General features: G+C 41.8%; 1 protein-coding gene across 1 annotated transcript in view; it reads right to left on the minus strand.

The window, feature by feature from the left end:
* The window catches only part of CD226 (CD226 molecule), a 96,194-nt gene extending 79,969 nt beyond the window's left edge, over window positions 1–16,225 (minus strand). Inside the window, exons 1-3 of the mRNA XM_034944014.4 lie at window positions 13,685–16,225; window positions 4,318–4,486; window positions 3,691–4,026 (exon numbers count right to left, since the gene is read on the minus strand). Of these exons, the coding sequence (XP_034799905.1) occupies window positions 3,691–4,026; window positions 4,318–4,363 (382 nt within the window). The 5' untranslated portion in view covers window positions 4,364–4,486; window positions 13,685–16,225. The remainder of the gene's footprint in view (window positions 1–3,690; window positions 4,027–4,317; window positions 4,487–13,684) is intronic.
* Window positions 16,226–20,947: the final 4,722 nt, after the last annotated feature.

Consider the following 20,947-nt stretch of genomic DNA (forward strand, 5'->3'; position numbering starts at 1 on the left):
GTCATTCTGGTGCTGTCACTTGGCAGCTTGATAACCTTGGACAAGTGAGTCTACCACCCTGAACCTCAGTGTCTTCTGTTGTATTACGGGAACACATTACCTCCCCATAGTGCTTCATAAGGATTAAATGAAATGACACTCAGTTGCATCCTACAGAGCAGGCACCCAGTAAACACTAGGTGGCAGAGCATTCTGAGTAGGTCACTCATTTTGGGGGTATTTCTGTAAATGCAACTATATTTGCTTTAACTGACTAATAAAGCCAGAGACACGTAGGTGACAGTAGTTTTCTCCATGACCTCACAAACTCTGCTAGAAAGGGCTACCTGGAAAATGTGGTCCCCCAAGTCATCTCTGCATATTTTCTCACAAACTAGGTAAAAACAAATGCATTTATTCTTACCATCAGAGTCTCTAAATCAATTGCTAATGAAGAAATGCCTGTTCTGGAAAGAACACATATTTTCAAATAACTTTGTATTAGTAGCACCATTTATTCAGAATAAGATGTCCTGTTTGCTCTTAAACTCTAGGCTGAAAGCTGGAGAGGGGTAGCATTGATAGGAGGTACAATGGCCAAGGTCTCCTTCTTCAAGGGCCCTGGTGGGTTCCCATGTCCCCCAGGCTGACAGTTACATCAATTTGCAACTTTATCTGCTGGGACATACGTGAAACTTAGGGCCTTGGAAAGACTACTAGACCTCACTGCACTTCAATGTCATCATCTGTAAAATCAGGCAATACAAACGTTCAAGTGCACACAGGAGATTCAAGGAGGAAGTCTATGAAGATCCAGACTATGTAAAATTCCGCACATAATAAGCTATCGATAAATAGCAAAAAATCAACATATTTACAGAGCATAGGGCCCAACTCCTTCATCCTTCTGAAGTTCTTACAATCCATTATACAAACTAGGATTTCTAGATTCCAAGTCTGACTTTTTTTTTTTTTTACTATTTAATGTATTTTCAACTCCCCCTTTACAGTATACAAAAGTACAATATTTGCAATCCCAGTATGTTGTTACTGAAGTACATAAGAAAATTTTAAGCACACCTAAGGTTAATTTTGAAATACAACTAATATTTTTTAAACTCACTATCATTCTTAGTTTAAAAAAGTGAAGCTCTCAAACTCTCAAAATAGGGTAGAATGCCCTCACTAGCCCATTGCATCAATCTGCTCTTTAAAATACAAATAATCAAAACAAGAGCAATGGATCATGGCTAAGGATACCATCATGAAGAATTCAAACTAGATGGACAGCCGGTATTCCTTCCTCTGACTGATAACTGACTGAAAATCTCCACATTGTATTTTTTAAGCCCCATGAAGGTGACAGCTCTCTTTTCCTAACCTCAAAAACTAGCAGTAATGACAAATCTGGATGAAAACAACAGGAAATATTCCTAAGACTATTCATATGTGATGTTAAAAATCCTACCTTTGCATAACAACCATCATTTAGTTCTCTACAGGTTAGCTCCATCCTCTATCCTGAAAGGTTGAGCTGTTTTCAATTGGTTGTCCTGTGACAGAAACCAAAACAGCTAATTTGGAACCCAAACTTTAAAGGCACACCACACAAGGCAGCAGTGGGGAGTGCATCCTGTTCTAGCTTTGGTGGCTCAGGCCTTGTTTCCAATGGCTCACTCTATGTTAAAAGCTTTGCCAATCTTCTACTTCGCCTGCCTGACTGATTTATAGCAAACTACACAGTAAAAACTTCCAAGCAGGATTTAACAGGTGTCTACATACAACAGCAAATGAGGACTTGTATGGTGAAACAGAGTCTTTAATAAATAAACATTTAACTAAAGAAACATTGTAAATTGACACTCTATAAGCCTCAGCTATATACACAAAATTAGTCTTCACCCTAGCTACACCTAAAGAGAAAGGGAAAACTAAATATATGAAGATGTTTCTTATCTCCTGATCATTTGATATTCCTCATATAATTCTGTACTTGTTCTTTTAGAGCACAGATCCCTTAAAAATAAAGCACTATTATGTCAGATGTCATAAAATGTTCTTCTCTGTACAGCCATGAGTATAATTTGAGAGACACCACACAAGAAACACACAGTTCCAAAAATATTCCCTTCTTTAGATTGTCACTAATATCTGAAAATTTCATTATTAGTCCTTTTGGATCACAAGCATAGGAAATAATAAGATGTATCATTCTCTGACTACCATGGACCAAGTTCTTTAAATATATCGTCCCTCAGCCATTCAACAAGTAGAATGGCACTACCAACCCCATTTCCTCTTCAGGAACCTGAGATTCAGAGGGATCGAGCAACTAACACCAGGTTGATGGAAAGTGATGACTATAAACCCAAGTGTTTCCAATATACTACAACCAGTTCATGTAGTCATCACTAGAAAGACAAAACCACAATCTCTGGTAGATAAAGCAAAAAACACTCCAAGGGATCATTGGGTTCTTTCTGACACCACAGCTCACAATTTATGAAGAAAGTGTCCTCTCTAGCTAAACCTGGATGAGGTGAAAGATAGAGCCAGGGCCAAGCTTGGTGGTTCATGCCAGTAATCCTGGCACTCTGGGAGGCCGAGGCAGTTGGATCACTTGAACTCAGGAGTCCAAGACCAGCCTGGGCAACATGTTGAAACCTCATCTCTACAAAAAAATACAACAATCAGCCTGGCATGGTGTATTAGTCCGTTTTCACCCTGCTGATGAAGATATTCCCAAGACTGGGCAATTTACAAAAGAAAGAGGTTTAATTGGACTTACAGCACCACATGTCTGGGGAAGCCTCACAATCAAGGTGGAAGGCAAGGAGGAGCAAGTCACGTCTTACATGGATGGCAGCAGGCAAACAGAGAGAGCTTGTGCAGGGGAACTCCTCTTTTTTAAACCATCAGATCTCATGAGACTTATGCACTATCATGAGGACAGCATGGGAAAGACTTGCCCCCACGATTCAATTACCTCCCACCAGGTCCCTCCCACAACACATGGGAATTCAAACCATATCACGTGGCGGTGCACACCTGTAGTCCCAGCTACTTGCGGGGCTGAGGTAGGAGAATCGCTTGAGCCCAGGAGCTGGAGGTTGCAGTGAGCCAAGATCATGCTACTGTACTCCAGCCTGGTGACAGAGCAAGACTCCATCAAAAAAAAAAAAAAAAGAAGGAAGGAGAAAGAAAGACAGGAAAGAAAGGAAAGAAAAGAAAGAGAGAGAGAGAGAGAAAGAAAGAAAGAGAAAAAGAAAGAAAGAAAACAAACTTAGATTTGGTACTGTAGGAAGAACCTTGAACACACAGGGGTTGATGTGGGTGCTGAGTGTCCAGCAGAAGGGAATGGTGCTATGTCACTGTGATGAAACCCTGAAAGGATCCTGAACCCATGTGTTGCCAACATCAGTTTAATCAAGGCTCAGGTTATCATTAAGACAACAAAAAACCTGTGCTTTCTTCTACTACATTCAAATTTGAAAGGCACTTCTACTCGGACACAACAGCACAGTCAGAAAAATGAAACAGACTCCCAAGATTGCTCCTTCAAAGCAGTAACATCAAAGCATCTAGAAATGGAATTGGAGAATGCCACAGAAATACGAGAAGACATTCTATAGCTTCTACTTGGGCTTTATAGAAACAAATGTTGTAGGTGGATAAAAAGAGATTTAAAAAAAACAAAAAACTTGCCCTTACCTGACTGAACCACCCGTATCACCTTCTGCCAAGTTCCCTGTGGGTAAGTGTAAAGAGAGCAGGAATAGTAGCCAACATCATCTTCAGAGGCATTCCGAAAGAAAAGAGTCATGTTATTGGAAGCCATCGTTGAATTCAAAAAGTAAACCCTCTCAGCATAGGGCTTCCTTATGACCATGCCATGAGTAGGGCTGAAAATGGCTATGGAATCCTGCTGGGTCCCGATCTTGAACCACTCCACCTGTGTTAAGATGCCCATTGATGGATACACACATTCTAGAGACATGTTCTCGGCAAAGGGAACTGATGTATGCCAAAGCACCTCTTCACATAGAGCTGAAATATACAACATCACATTAATTGTTAGCCTTGATGATGGAAACACCAAATCAATATCTTAAGCTTTTGAAGACCTAGTGCATTGAGATCACAGTAAAGGCTGACAGTTTCTGCCTTTGTCTAAAAAGGCGTCCTGCTGATAATTGGAAAATGTAACTTTTAGTTTTTCTGAACAAGTGAGAAATTATCCTAGCCAACTAAAGAGCATTGTAAATTCTGAATATGCCACACTGTACAAACAAAAACAGGAGCAAAAATTTTAAATGAAAATATAAAGATCATCTTTACCTCTGTATACATGAAGAAGAGCCAAAAGTAAAGTAGGATAATCCATCTCTGGAAACTGTTTGAAAGGCTGGTTCTATTTAAAAAAATTGCTTTTTATAATGTGACATGCAGATCCCCGGCACAATGCAGTTTCCTTCCTCTCAGATGTTATCAGTCGTGTCTTCTTTTTCTGAAGTATGAACACAGGAAAAAGGCCTTAGCTTAAAAGACAGGTTTGCTCCTTTATGAGGATGGGCAGATTTGAGTTTCTTCTCTCTCGGGGAACCAGTCGGCTTATTTTCGGGCTTTCATTTTCTACAAGGAGTCATTCATTCAACAAACATGTGCTGCATGCATTCTCTGTGCCTAACTCAGCTGTAGGCAATGAGGATACAATAATACAAAAAAAATATATTGCCATGATAGAACTTACATTCTATGTGGAGGAGGCAGAAACTAAAATAAAGATGTAAAAATATAAATAATAAGTGAAAGGTGGTGCATGCATGGAGCAGAGAAGTCCTCACTGAGAGCATAAGATGAGGCAGAGGCTGAAGTGGGTGGAGGGAGCCTACGCCCAGCGCTGACAGCCCATCCTGTGGCCTTCCTTTCACCTCTTTCTCCTTGCTGATCTCAGGCATTTGCTTTGATGAGGACCAAAAAACAGATCAAAAGCCCATCAGATACAAAAGTATGGTGGCCCAGGGCATATGCAGATCTACCATTATGAGAGATTTAACTTTTGATTTTGAAATAATTATAGTCACAAGAAGTCACAAAGAGAGTACAAGACAGGTCCCTGCGCCCTGGTTCTGTCAGGGGTCATATCTTACATAATTATAGTACAATATCAAAACAGGATTCATTTTTCAGGTTCATCATTGCTCTCTTCTGTCTCTTATAAAATACAAGTTCCAATTCTTAAGAACTTGTTAGGTACAAGTTCCAATTCTTAAGAACTTGTTAGGAACATATCAGCATGTCAGTATAAAAAGTATACCCCTACAAAAAGAGGAATTGTATAAATGCATTTGACCCTGGTAAGACTGTCAAAATAGAAGATGAGTAAAAATTGGGAAAAGTAGGAGCAGAAACCACTGAAGACAATTTTATCTAATGCCGACCCTGAACTTTGTTTGTGACTCAGTCTCAAAGTGTATCAGCAAGTGTTGACTACTCAGCATGAATATCTAATGTGGGCACTTTCTCAGGGAACACAAAATCAACAATGTAATGATAATCAGAACAAAATTGTAATGTGTACATATAATCAAGCATGGTGTCACCTTGTGTTTATATGGCATTATATTTTCTAAAAGTTTTCACATCTATGATATTATTTGTGCCTCTAGTTGTTTTGTGATGTAGTCAAAAGAGGTATCTGTTATCTCTGTTTTGTAAATAAGTCAACCCAACAATTCCTCTAAATTGTACTGAGTTATGCCAGGTCCTCTGCTTAATCCCTTGGAAATAAAATCATAAAGAGGACACATCTCTGCTCTCAGGTTATGCATAATATAGTGGGTCATATTAATTTTAAAGGCAATTTATTGTAGCAAAACATGATCATCTCTATACAAGTCATTTGCTAAGTTTTATGAAAGCCAGAGAGAACAAATCATTCTAATAGATTGTGGAAAAGGTTTTATAGAAAAAGTGGGGGAAAGACAGAGGCGTGACAATGCGGGTGTTTCAGGAAATGGTGTGACTACAGTCTAGTGGGTGAGGAAGTGACCGAAAATGAGACTGAGTCTGGACTGAAAAGTGACCTGAGTGACACACATAAAGGACTGAAACGTAGCAATCAGAAACCGTGGCGTCATGCTAACTTCTGTAACTCCAGCACCCAGCACAATTCCTCAGGCAAAGCAGGCTCTCAGTAACGCCTGTGACGTTAACACATTCCTGAGAGGAACATGGAGCTGATGGAGAAAGCGGTGCACACAACTTCGTGTTTTGGAAAGATAATCTTGTTCACTGTACAGAACAAACTGGAGTGGCAAGGACATGGAAGACTTCCATCAGAATTGGAAAAATTAATTTCATCTATTATGTCCTAATGACAAGATTTTCCCCTGACAGGCACCAGCAAAAATGAAACTACAAATCCCGAGCTAAACCAAGTCCAGAGAATTCCTGAGGTCCTGAGGACAGGGTCCCCCTAAGTACTCCTCCTGCACTCATACCTTCTGTCTCAGACCTGTGTCCCTTCACACACACACACACACACACGGATACATGCACACACTGACACACTCACGTGCTCAAATGCATGAACCCACACATGCTGTCTCCCAAACATGCATGCACTCACACATGCAGTCTCACATATGCACTCACACATGCTCTAACACACATTCACACACACAACATGCACGCACATACACATGCACCCACACACACATGCTCACAGTCTCAGACACACAATCACATGCATGTGCACACATACTCTCACATCCACGCACTCTCACACTCATGCACTTACACGTTATCACACTCACATACGCAGTCTCACACACTCATACACTATCTCAATCACATGCATGTGCACATATACTCTCAAACACACATCCACACACACACATGCACTTACACATGCTCTCACACTCACATATGCACACATTCACACTTTGTTTCTCACACACGATCTCACACACACAATCACATGCAGGTGCACACATACTCTCAAACACGTATACATGCACTCACACACATGCACACACACAAGCATGCACTTATACATGTTCTCACACATGCTCACATATGCACACACAATCTCAATCACATGCATCTGCACATATACTCTCAAACATACTCGTACATGCATACACTCACATGCACGCACACATGCATGTGTTTACACATGCTCACACAATTTGCACACACTCTCACACACTCTGTGTCTCTCTCTCTCTCCCACACACATACTGCATCTGGCGTGATCTCAAAACAGAGTGTATGGCCAAAGTCTAACATACCACCTGCTCTTTTACAGAAAAACTTTTTCATGCCCCTAGTCTAGTTGGAAAGACAGACATCAGACGAACATACAAATAAATGCACAGTTATGAAGTGCATGTCACGTTATGAAAAGGAAGAAACACACACAGGCATGGGAGAGAATGGCTGGGGCTGCAGCCAAGCAGAGGCTGTGTCAGGTTGGTGGTTGGGAAAGGCTCTCGGGCAGTGAAGTGTGTTCTGGAATCTGCAGAAGCAGGAGGCTGTGGCCACAGGCAGGGTGTGGCCAGGTGTGTGAACGAGCAGTCCAGGTGGATAGGAGAGCAGGTGCACAAAGTCAGAGACTTTGTGGAAGTTTTTCAATCATTGTAGCTGGATACATTGAGGGGAGATGGAAACAGAAAGATGTAGAGATGAGTGGGGTGGGAGTACATTTGCCTTATATACTTCCTGGTACAATTCTAAGAGCAATTGGAGATTGTTAAGCACCAGAATGATATGATCAGATTTCAATTATTAGAAAGATAACTGACCATCACCCATTTCACTTTCCTCACTCCTAGCAGTATTGTACCTGAGTTTGAGTATCCACCCCTTTCCACACGCCACAGAGATAAGATATTATGACAAATCGAAGCTATTGTACTGAAAACTATGATTGTGTGTGTGTGTGTGTGTGTGTGTGTGTGTGTGTGTGTGTGTAGAGGTGGGGACTTGCTATGTTGCCCAGGCTGATCTCAAACTCCTGGTCTCAAGTGACCCTCCCACTTCAGCCTCCTGGGTAGCTGGGACTATAGGCGTGAGCCACCACACTCAGCTAATTTTTTAAAATTATTTTTTTTTTGGAGACAGGGTCTTGCTACATTGCCAAGGCTTGCTTGGAGCTTCTGGACTCATGTAATTCTGCACTTGTACATGTTGGCCTCCTAAAGTGTTGGGAGTACGGGCGTGATCCACCATGCCCAGCCTGAAAACTATGATTGATTTGAGGGGTCAGAGAAGCCAACTATGGCCTGAGTTGGCCCATCAAAGTGAAGGAAGTTATTCACATTCCATGCCAGAAAAACAGCATGGAATGTGAACAATTTCTCTTCTCTCCATCCCTGTTTCTATCTTTATCTCCTCTCATTATGCATGAACAAGAATGCTGTCCTGGTTACCACAGGCAGCCATATTGAAGGAAATCAGCCTGAGGACAAACAGGGTGGTAGAGAGAGACAGAATGAATGTGGGGCTCAGATGGCATTACTGAGCTACTGAATCCACCAACTCTGAAGTCTGAACATATTACATAGAATTGCAAGGGGTCCTGAATAGCCAAAATGGTATTAAAAAAGAAGAAAAAGCTGAAAGACTAACATTTCCCATTTCAAAACTGTAGTACACAGCTACAGTAATCAAAACAGTGTGGGTATTGGCATATACATAGACAAATAGACCAAGGAAATTGAAATGATGATCAAAACAGATGTTAGGTAGGATGTGGAGTAAAGAGAACATTTATACACTGTTCATGGGAATGTAAATTAGTACAACGTCTATGGAAAATAGTATGGCGATTCCTCAAAGAACTAAAAATAGAATTACCATTAGATCCAGCAGTCTCACTACAGGGTATCTACCCAAAGGAAAATAAATCATTATATTAAAAATATACCTGCCCTTATATGTTTATTGCAGCACTATTCACAATAACCAAGATATGGAATCAACCTAAGTGCCCATCAATGAAGGGTTAGATAAAGAAACTGTGGTATATATCCACAATGGAATACTACACAGCCCTAAAAAGAATGAAATCATGTCTTTTGCAGCAACATAGATAGACCGGGAAGCCATTATATTAAATGAAACAACTCAGACACAGAAACTCAAAAACCACATGTTCTCACCTATAAATGGGAGCAAAATAATGTGTACCCATGGACATATAGTATGCAATAATGGACACTGGAGACTTGGAAGAATGGGAGAGTAGAAAGGGGTGAGGGATAGAAATTACTTAATGTGTACAACATATATTATTCAGGTGATGGTTATATTAAAAATCCAGACTTCACCACTACATAATAAAACTGCCCTTGTACAAAACTGCCCTTGTACCCCTTGAATTTATACAAATAAAAATAATAATAAGCCCATACATCTATGAACAATTGATATTCAACAAGGTGCCAACCCCACTGAGTGGGGATAGAATAGCTTCTTCAATAAATGGTCCTGGGACAACTGGATAGCCACATGCAAAAGCATGAAATTGGATTCCTACCTCCGTGAAACACAAAAATTAACTCAAAATGGGTTGACCTAAATATAAGACCTCAGACTGCAGAAATCTTAGAATAAGCACAGAGGTAAATTTTTAAGACCTGGAAGTTGGCAACGGATTCTTAGACATGACACCAAACCTATGGGCAACAAAAGAAAAAAATTAATTGGACTTACTAAAATTAAAAACTTTTGGGCATCAAAGGACATTTTCAAGAAAGTGAAAAGTCACCCTACAGAATGCAAGCAAATATTTGCAAATAATCTATCTGATTATGGTCTAATATCCATAATATATAAGGAACTCTCACACTTTAACATAAAAGAAACAACCCAATTTTCAAATGGGCAAAGTACTTGAATAGACATTTTTCTCCAAAAGATGCTCAACATTATCAGTCAATAAGGAAACACAAATAAGAACCACAATGAGAACTCACTTTATATCTACTAGGATGGCTATAATCAAAAAGAGAAAAATAAATACGTTAGGGAAAATGTGGAGAAATTGGAACCCTTGTGTACTGTTGCACAAGCGTTGTAAAGAAATGTAAAATCATGCAGCTGCTGTGAAGAACAGTTTAGAGATTCTTCAAAACGTTCAACAGGATTACTGTATGACCCAGAAGTTTTACTCCTAGGTATATACTCAAAAGAATATACTCAAACCAATACTTGTAGACCAATGTTTATAGCAGCATTATTCACAAAAGCCAGAAGGTGGTAATGATCCAAGCGTCTGCCAACAGGTGAATGAATGAATGAACAAATTGTGATCAAATCCATACAATGGAATATTACTCAGCCATAAAAAGGAATGAAGGGCTAATGCATGCTACAACATGAATAAGCCTTGACAACATTATGCTAAGTCAAAGAATGCAGAAACAAAAGGCCACATTTTGTAAGAATCCATTTATATGAAATATCCAGATAGTTAAATCCATGGAGATGGAAAGCAGATTGGTGATTTGCCAATTGATTGACTGTTGGAAGGAGGGAATAGGGAGTGACTATTTAAGGTATGGGGTTTTCTTTAAAATGATGAAAATGTTTTGGAATCTGATAAAAGTGGTCATCACAGAACACTGTGGATGTACTAAATACCACTGAACTGTATATTTTAAAATGTTTAATCTTGACCTGGTGTGGTGGCTCACACCTGTAATCCCAGTACTTTGGGAGGCCAAGGCAGGTGGATTGCTTGAGGTCAGGAATTCAAAACCAGCCTGGCCAACATGGTGAAACCCCGACTCTACTAAAAATACAAAAATTAGCTGTGCGTGGTGGTGCACAACTGTAATCCCAGCTACTTGGGAGGCTGAGACAGGAGAATCGCTTGAACCCGGGAGGTGGAGGTTGCAGTGAGCTGAGATTGTGCCACTGCACTCCAGCCAGGTCAACAGAGCAAGATTCCGTTTCAAAAAAAAAAGTTTAATCTTATGTTGACTAAATCTTAGGTGAACAATGTTATGTGAATTTCACCTCAATTTTTAAAAATTATTACTAGTGAATAGTATGAGTCCACATTCACCCCAGGTCTTACCAATGAATGAGGCCACCCCATCTTGCTGTTGACCACATATTAATTGATTTCATTTGATCCCCCAACCACCCCGGTCCAAAGATGCCAAGTACATTCTAAGAATACAGTGCATTAGCATAGTACAGTCTAAGCATAGAGTCCACAGACACACTCTGTCACAACTTTGTGATAACAGCTATAAATCAATAATGCAAAAGATCATGATAGTTGAGGTTGTCAGATAAATGATTTAAGATTTTTAAAAAATCATTATGTGCTTATTAAACAAATGCCAAAACATATCTATTTTCTGAGGGAGGGGTCAGGGTTGGGTAAAGTGGGGTAGAGGTGCAGGTAGAGAGGTAGAAGGGCTGAGGGCCAAGCAGGCATCTGCAACACCGTGCTGCCTCAAACCCTAAAGGAAATGAGATGAAACCTAGCATCATCCATTCTCGGTGGCTTCTATGATCAGGCCCAAAGTGAACTTCCTCACCCAGGATAAAGAAATGAGGTTCAGGGGAGGAGGATTGGAGAAGGGGTACTAACTGGTAATAACTTGTAGGAACTCCTTATTCCCAAGGCATCCAGAGCCAACTAGTCAAGAGATGAAGAGAACTTGTGTATTTGCACCCTGGAATCGAGGGTCCTAGAGGTCACGGATTCGAATGAAAGGGGCAGAAAGACTTGCAGCTGAAGACAAAGTCCAGCTGTTACGACTTTGCTAGAGATGAGCCCTATTTATCAACATCTAACCAAAGACAAATAGAGACAGCGCTTGAGCTATTTTTGTTGTGTCAGCAGCCATTTTTTGCATGATTTATGAAGGGATTTTGGCTTGAGGTTTTTTTTCTAATAGAGCTGTCTGTATAAAAGAGCTTTGTCCTCAAGGAAGTCATTAATCAAAATATTACTGGATTTCTCTACTATTAAAAATGTCTCAGCTAACCACATGAGCATGAATTCATCTCACAAGCTTGCCTCTGAATGCAGACTCCTAGGTGGCCTGGGTAGGTGGGGACGGGGAACACTCTTCAGCCACACTGTTCTTCTTTCTGTAGGCTGTCCACGCAGGTACAACCTTCCCTGTCACCTCAGTTTCATTGTTTCTGCTACCTACAATATGTCCTGCTTCCCCAGATGTCTCTATGGTTTCTGAGCATTGGGAGGAGTCTCCTAGTGTCTACTCAATGACCCCACCTTCCCCAGTTTATGCAAAAACACCTGATGTGTGTGATGGAGAATCTGCTCTGATACCTTTCGACACTTGCTTGGAAAAGTATTCACATGCTGGAAAGCAGAGGACTGTGAACAGAAAATCTAGCTAAACTCAGAACAAGTGACTGGGGCTGGGAAGATTATAGTGTGACAGGTCGTTTGCTCCCTCCACTCTTTCTCAGATGCGAGGGTTTGCCTGCCTTCTGCTGGGATGCCCCAGCTGTTAAGAGGCTCATACTTCCAGTAAGATTTCCACAGGAGGCCGGGCGCGGTGGCTCACGCCTGTAATCCCAAAGTGAAGGCCGAGGCAGGCGGATCATGAGGTCAGATCGAGACCATCCTGGCTAACACGGTGAAACCGCATCTCTGCTAAAAATACAAAAAATTAGCCGGGTGTGGTAGCGGGCACCTGTAGTCCCAGCTACTCAAGAGGCTGAGGCAGGAGAATGGCGTGAACCCGGGAGGCAGAGCTTGCAGTGAGCCGACATCGCGCCACTGCACTCCAGCCTGGGCAAAGGAGCGAGACTCCATCTCAAAAAAAAAAAAAAAAAAAAGATTTCCTCAGGAACACAATAGTCTGGGTTTCTGCTCCCTTCCTCAAATAATCTCATTAAGAGAACCTTTCAAATGTGGGCCACATGGTCTCCTCTAGACCATGATACCCTTAGAACCTTGGCAAGTCATACACATGTCCCCAGGAGTGAGGCTACTGCTGAGTGACCAGTAGAACCCCACTTCCAGTCAACGCAAAGACTCCAGTTGGGGTTCAGCAGGGATCCTCTAAGACAGGGTTCTGAAACTACGGCCTGAGGGCTGAATGCAGCCCACTGTCTGATTTCCATAAACAGTTTGGTTGGAGACAGCCATGCTCATTTGGTTACATACCATCCACCGTTTTTGTGCTGCAATGCTGGAACCAAGAGGTGTTAGGTCACAACTGACAGACACCACACAGCCCACAAAGCTGTAAATATTAACTATCTGGCCCTTTACAGAAAAAGTTTCCCAACCCTTGAGTAGGATAATAAATCTTTGGATCATGGACATTTATTATTTAAGTTCATCCTTGTTCAGTCTTGCTGGAGAGAAGGAAGATTTAGCTTGGCAGACCAGATGCCGGTAAAATTAGCTCAGTTTTCTTATTCTCAAGAACTTTACGATCAGATTATAAATACAATTCTAGAGACAGACTGCGAAAAAGTACTTAACTGGCACCCTTTTACTACAAACTGCACCCCTCATTAAACTAACAGTTCACAGAACACCGAGCACTTAACTCACTCCAGCTTTTTCCGGCAACTCTCTTGTCCTGCTGCATCAACTTGCCATGGTTTCACTGGCAGCCCCCACCCTTTCGCACACGATTCATTTAAAAAGTTGAGCTCAGACACATCCAGTCTTTTTTCTGAGAAGGTTACTAACCTTGAGATGTGAGTGCTGCTCGCTCTAACGCTTCTTCCCATCTGTGTCTTGGTTAAGGGCTTTTATCGTATCCTGTTTATCGTGGCCTCTTAGCCTCAACCCCCTCTTGGTCACTGCAAGCTCCCCGCTGCTCCCTCCCTTAATTAGCACTGCAGGAGCTGAGGGGAGCGTTCAGCCCACTCGGGAGCTGACTCTGCCCATGCTCTTGAGCTCTTCTCTCTACCAGAACTTCTTCAGATAGCAACTGAAGTGAATCACTAATATTTCATGAAGCAGCGTTTTTTGAAGTCAAGTTTACCTGCTTCTGGAAGCAACTTTACTATTGAAGCTACTCAGACTCATTCCAAACTCAGATAAAGTTCTGTCCCTCTTTTCCCCCAAAGAATCTATAATTTGAAAGGACGCACTTCTCCTTTGTTCTAGCTCTAAATAGAAACTACACTCCCCGCCGAAATCAGTTTGTTTCTTTGCCTTTCCTTGCCTGTTTTTTTTTCCTGCCAATCAAAGCACATTAGATTCAGCTGTCTCTTTAAGTCAAGACACTTCCTTATCTCTGCCCATATCTAAGTATGTTTTGGTCTTACTTTCTAGATACTCTTTTTTTTTTCTTTGTCTCCCATTCTCCGACAGAAAAAGTACACAAGTCGGTGTTTCCTGAGAACTAACCCTGCATGTTTAGCAGCTTTTGTCTCTTAGAAACACTAGGTTTTTTGCTGCACCAGGCCACGGCAACGTTAGTTTTATTGATTCCTTTGATTTATTAGGTTATGGAGGTTCCCTGCTGGTTAAACCACCATGAAGGATTGTGGCTGAGGCTTTAGTGTGTAAAATTCATAGAAAGACTAGGAAGGAAGGACCACGTTTGACAGGTGAGAAGGCACTCATGGGGCTGCCCTACCCTGCACATTTAATTATGCATCGCAGGTACAGGACTGGTCTCTTCTGCTGGACCACTGCATATACGAAAGCAAGGGAGAAGAAAGTGCAATACTGCCTCTCATGACACAAGTGTTTACTGAGCCTTATTGTGGGCCAGAGGTAGCCAGAGTAGCCTTCTCAAACACCTGCCTGACTCTTGTCATTCCCTTCAATGCCTCACTGTCCCCAAGAAAATATCCAAATGTCTTACTCACTTGCAAGGCCTGCGTCATTGATGACTGCCATTTTCCCAGTGTTATGTCTTATAAGTCTTCTGCTCACTCCTAGCCTTTGCTCATCCAACTTACATTGTGTAATTTGAGGACAATGCTCTAATGGGGCAGGGCCTTTGCACGTGGAGTTTCCTCACCTCTTATCCCTCTCCCATCCAGCAGGTCTCAGCTCCAATGTATCTTATACTCTCCCTGGGGCCCACATCTGTCCTGTGAGTTTCCTGAGAACCCCAAATATGTCCTCACTGAAATACTTGCCACATCCTATTATGCCTATTCACTCGCTGCATTTTTTACTAGAGCCTGACAGGCACTTCCAGGCCCAGGTAAAGTCTCTTATCCCTGCTCTATCAGATCCTTGCACAGGGCCTTTGACCATGCCAGGTGCTCAGTCAGCACTTGTAGAAGAGGACGAAGCCATGCAATGACTTCCATCTGTAAGGTTTCCATATTGTGATCACAATCCCAATTCCATCTTGTTTCCAATCTGCCATCGTTGGGGCTGCTTTTTTGCCTCAATTTTCGATTTTCTCAAGGAAAAAGACAAAAACAGTTTGACCCAAAACACCCACTGATTTTTGCAGGACACACCCAAAGACAAGTTTTCTTTTGAGTCAAAACTCTTCCTCAAAATTATTCAGTGGGCCCTGAAGTGAACCTCACACATCGGCTGAAACAGTCACCGTCTACCCACGTGGTTCACAATAGGGTGAATGCAAATCCTATCTATCGTGACAGTAGCTGCTGCTCATACCTACAGGGACCTGGCTTGAAAGTATCTTTTGCTTACTCCCTGACTCACAAAATCCAGATTGATACAGGCTGGGGGGTTTCCCCAAATTACTTTTTCATGGTCACTCCCTAATTCAGTGTTCACAGGCAAACACACACACACACACATACACACACACACACACACACATCCTTCTCCTTCTTATCACCCATAATAAAGCTATTGCTATTTTGTTTTTTATTTTTATTATTTAGCTATTGCTATTTTTAAGGGAGGCACAATGGAGATACCTTTTGCTGTTTCTCTGTAGAGGTTTATCCTCTCTGGTTTATTTAGCTTCCTCTTGGAGGCTCTCGAAATCTTGTAATAAATACAAAGAACCCAAGACTTAGCTTTGAATCATTTCCAAAGAAACACAGGCATCCCAAGATCTTGGCCCCAAGGATGCAACATTGTTCCCCCAACATGGAACTACGGAATTTTACTCAGCAAACAGGGGAAATGTTGAAATATCACATGATCGATAATAAATTACAAAACAAACAATAAAAATAACCTGAGACAAATTAAATTGCCCTATCCCTCCAGAGAACAGATGTCCTAAATGTTCTAACCAGCAGAACAAATGGACGTAAAGATGGAAAGTAGTGAGATAGAATGAAGATTACCACTCAGAGATCAACATTGGAGAAAGAGCCCTTTCTCCAACATTTTTTCATGACCCTTACAAAAGGCTTTTTGAACAACTTAAAGCAAAGACACTCTTCAACCTTACCAGTTGCTGACAGAAGCAGGAAACAGCAAAAGTCATCACATCCCTAGTAGCAGCATCGCATCAGCTACCTCCTTCCTCTTTTTTTCTAAGGTCACCAAGGCACTAACTTGCTGTTCTAACAAAGGGTAAGGAAAGAAAGAATCAAGCATTTACTCTGCCTTTCCTGTACAAATTATAATTCAAGGTGACCCGAGTTTCTCTTTATAGGAAAATTCAGCTACTAAGTGGGAAAAACAATCATAGTTATTTTTTAAGTCACCATTTTGCAACCCCTATTAAAATAATAGATGGAGACAATTGTTAATAGATGCTAAAACCATGAGGTGGAAGGTTAATGTGGAACCTTATAATGAAAGGTGCTGCTGATTGACGATACCTGAGCCCTCAGATCAGCCGTTAATCTTGCTAAATATGGCACAGCCAGGCATGAGAGGGACTCCCAACACGATGCAGCAGGAGGAAAGCAGCGCCACCTAGGAAGTCCTCTTCCCCGGGTAGCTGAGCCTGAATGCAGCCAAGCCTCTAGAAGTAACCAGCAGTGCATAGAAAATACAGGCAATGGCTGGGCACGGTGGTTCACACCTGTAATCCCAGCACTTTGGGAGGCCAAGGCAGGCGGATCACATGAAGTTCGAGACCAGCCTAGCCAATATGGTGAAACCCCGTCTCTACTAAAAATACAAAAATTAGCCAGTTGTGGTGGTGCACGTCTGTAATCCCAGCTACTTGGGAGGCTGAGGCACGAGAATCACTTGAACCTGGGAGGCAGTGGTTGTAGTGAGCCAAGATTGCGCCACTGCACTCCAACCTGGGTGACAGAGCGAGACTCCATCTTAAAAAAAAAAAAGAAAAGAAAAGAAAAAGAAAAGAAAAAAAATACAGGCAATAAAAGACTGAGTTAAAGGACACTACGAGACCACAAGGAAGCAACGAACTGAACATAGAAAGCAGGAGCTACTGCAGAACAAATATCTCAGTTTCCTCCAGCAACAAAAGGCAATTATGATGAACACAACCAGTAAATGCCAAAAAGATACTTGACAATTTTTGTTGTTGTTGTTGAGATGGAGTCTTGCTCTATTGCCCAGGCTGGAGCACAGTGACACGATCTTGGCTCACTGCAACCTCCACTACCTGGGTTCAAGTGATTCTCCTGCCTCAGCCTCCCAAGTAGCTGGGATTACAGGCATGCACCAACACGCATGGCTAATTTTTGTAATTTTAGTAGAAACAGGGTTTTGCCTTGTTGGCCAGGCTGGTCTTGAATTCCTGACCTCAAGTGATCCGCCTGCCTCGGACTCCCAAAGTGCTGGAATTACAGGCATGAGCCACTGTGCCTGGCCAGATACTTGATAATTTTAAATATCCTTTCCTGGGAAAGACTCATAGCAATTTTACAATTTCATCAGCATGATAAAGAAAATTTATGAGAAACTAACAGCAACCTTGATAGTGAGACACTAGAAAAATCTCAATTCAATTTTGAAATAAGACAAGGATGGCCACAATCACTGTCAATATTTAACATATTCTGGAGGTTTTAACTAAATGTAATGGATTTTAAAAAGGAATAGGAGCTGTAAACCTTGAAAATTATTTAAAATGTAGGATTTGTAGGTGATCCACCTAGAGAACATGGTCAAATAAAACAGAAAAGAATTTAATAAGCTGCCTAGCAAAATAATTTTATAAGACTCAGTAGCTTTATTGTATATCCTATCCAAAAGAACAGCAAAATTTACACGTGTATGTATATGTAGGTATAAATGTGTGCCTGTGTGAATATATATGAATGTACCTCAAGAATTTGTAGGATTTAAACAAAGAAATTTGCTAATTTATCAAAGGAAATAAAAGAAGTCTTGAATAAATGGAGGTATGTCCTATGCTCCTCTATGGCAAGACCCAATTTTGAGAATGCATCAAAAATATTTTTTTAGTTACCTGGAATTTTATACTCTTTTACATTATTAAGCAGGTCAGGCTATGAATGGCTATTCATGAGGCACTTATCGACGGCACTCTGCAAAAAGGTCTTCACCTAGTATATTGTGGAAATGTTATATGTTTGCACAATCAATCACTGAAGACCTTTTACAACACACATATCCCCATGAAAGTAAGCAATGGATGAACTGCTGTGAAAGGTGCTCCCTGGAGCAGAAATCCACACCCTGGTTCTTACCTGGTTTTAGCAGTGCCAAGGGCCCAGCAAACTTCACCCACCACTCCCTTGGCCACTGTTCTTTTCTTCCTCCACTGTTTTTAGTCCCCCTCTCTTGAGGGTCTCAAGGTTTCAAGGAAATAAGTACTTACACACACACCTTAAGGACTCCAGACCTCAAGCATCAGGCCCGGGTAAGTGCTAAGTTCTTCTTTGGGAATTTTTCTAAATGACACCAGGAAGCAGCAGCCAGCAGTACAGCTATATGGACAAACAGGGACTTGCAGATACCCACTATCTCTTTCCCCCAGTCCCAGTTCCCTGACAAAGCTCATGCCTTTCTCCTCTGCATTCCACATCCCTTTCTGCTGCAACTATTTGATAACATTGCACGCTGCATTGTGGCTACTTAGTAAAGTGGGCGAGAGCTGCCATCCTGTAAGTATAAGAGTGTGAGCTTTGCAGAGAGACTTGGGTTCAAATCCTGTTCCACGCCTGGCTAGCTGTGGGACCTCCAGTCCTCAGCACATTGATGGCAGCGCAGATCCCAGCTAGGCCACAGCTGATCGTCCAGGAAGGCAGCCCCCACCTCACGTTACCCGTGGCCCAGTGGGCTCCACTCTTGTCAGGGTCCACTGAGGGTCTTTTAACACTCTCAGTGTCAAAAAGGTTGTTTTGCCTCCTGAGCTCTCAATACTGCTGTATCTCAGATTATTTAAAGAAAATTTCATTTTCCAAAATGGCAGAAACCTCATATTGTTTAAATTAAGATATATTCTTTCTAGAATATTTTACTGAGAACATTTTCATCTGCAATTGGACAATGTAGCTTATATCTGAACTGCTTAGTTAGCATCTACAGAACAGTCACTGTCCCCAAAACCCACCACCTTAGCAAGGTGCCTGAATGAGGGAGGGTCTCCAGCCTCAGCCACACATTGGCTGCACCTCCCTGGAATCTGAATCTGGTACAATGTTATCTAATGTGGTTAAGATCACATCTCTCGGGCTCCCTGAATCCAGTCCAATATACACCTTGTTGTATTTATTAACAACCTTGCATTTCACTCTCCAAAGTGTCTTGATTTGGGTGACAAACTCTATGGTCACCCTAAGAGCCACCAAGGGGGCTGTGGGTTTGAAGGAAACCCCTCAGTTCTGGGAAAACCAGGACAGTGGGTCATCCTTGATATAGCAGGGACCAGGACTCCCTGGGTCCAGCCCACATTCCCTCATGGCCAGCTCACTTGAGGGGATGGGGTATGTCTTCTACCCACTCCTCAGTAAGGATTGCCCTCAGCCATCAGAAAGCATCTAACAATTCTGGCTTTAAAGGGGAGCAGGGCCACAGTCTCACCCTCCTCTTCCTAGGACATGTGGCCTATTTGAAAAGTTGCCTCCTTGGCCCCAAAGACTACATGGATTCAGGAAGGGCAGGCTGCATCAGCCAGAAAAGGTCCTTCCATAGACTTACCCCAGGCAAGGGCATTTATTCACCCTTACCTGCACCTGCTTGAGGCAGTCAACAGTGGATCCGAAAACCAAAGAGTGTGCTGAGGGAACCAGCTCTTTCATCCACTGGAGAAAGAAGAAGACAGCTCATTTTATAAAATAAACAGATAAACCAATATACATATAAATACTTTAAATTCTTCCTAACCTGCTGGCACACTCCATGTAAAGTTGTGCCCTTTGTCTTATGTTTGTATTTTGTGTTCGTCTCTGGACCCTCCAACTTGAATATGTGTTCCTTGATGTGAAGACTGCCTCGTTCACCACTGTAACAAACCAACCAACTGTCTGTGTTTGCCTGGTGCCAGGTAGTTTCCCAGGACTCAAGACTTTGAAGTGCTGACTCCAGGACATCCCCAGGCAAACCCAGACAGCTGATCACCCTAGCTGTATCCCCAGTGCCAAGAGCAGTGCCCAGCATATAGTAAGAGTTCACAAAACAATTGCTGCCTGGCTATGATCATAACTCTTATTATGCAGTTTTATTCTTAGAATTTAAAGAGCGGAGAAAAGAATCGAAGGAGATAGAGACACAAAAAACTCTTCAAAAAATCAATGAATCCAGGAGCTGGTTTTTTGAAAAGATCAACAAAATTGATAGACCACTAGCAAGACTAATAAAGAAGAAAAGAGGGAAGAATCCAATAGACGCAATAAAAAATGATAAAGGGGATATCACCACCAATCCCACAGAAATACAAACTACCATCAGAGAATACTATAAACACCTCTATGCAAATAAACTAGAAAATCTAGAAGAAATGGATAAATTCCTCAACACATACACCCTCCCAAGACTAAACCAGGAAGAAGTTGAATCCCTGAATAGACCAATAACAGGCTCTGAAATTGAGGCAATAATTAATAGCCTACCAACCAAAAAAAAAGTCCAGGACCAGACAGATTCACAGCCGAATTCTACCAGAGG

The sequence above is a fragment of the Pan paniscus genome, chromosome 17 (assembly GCF_029289425.2).
Source record: "Pan paniscus chromosome 17, NHGRI_mPanPan1-v2.0_pri, whole genome shotgun sequence".
Taxonomy (NCBI): domain Eukaryota; kingdom Metazoa; phylum Chordata; class Mammalia; order Primates; family Hominidae; genus Pan; species Pan paniscus.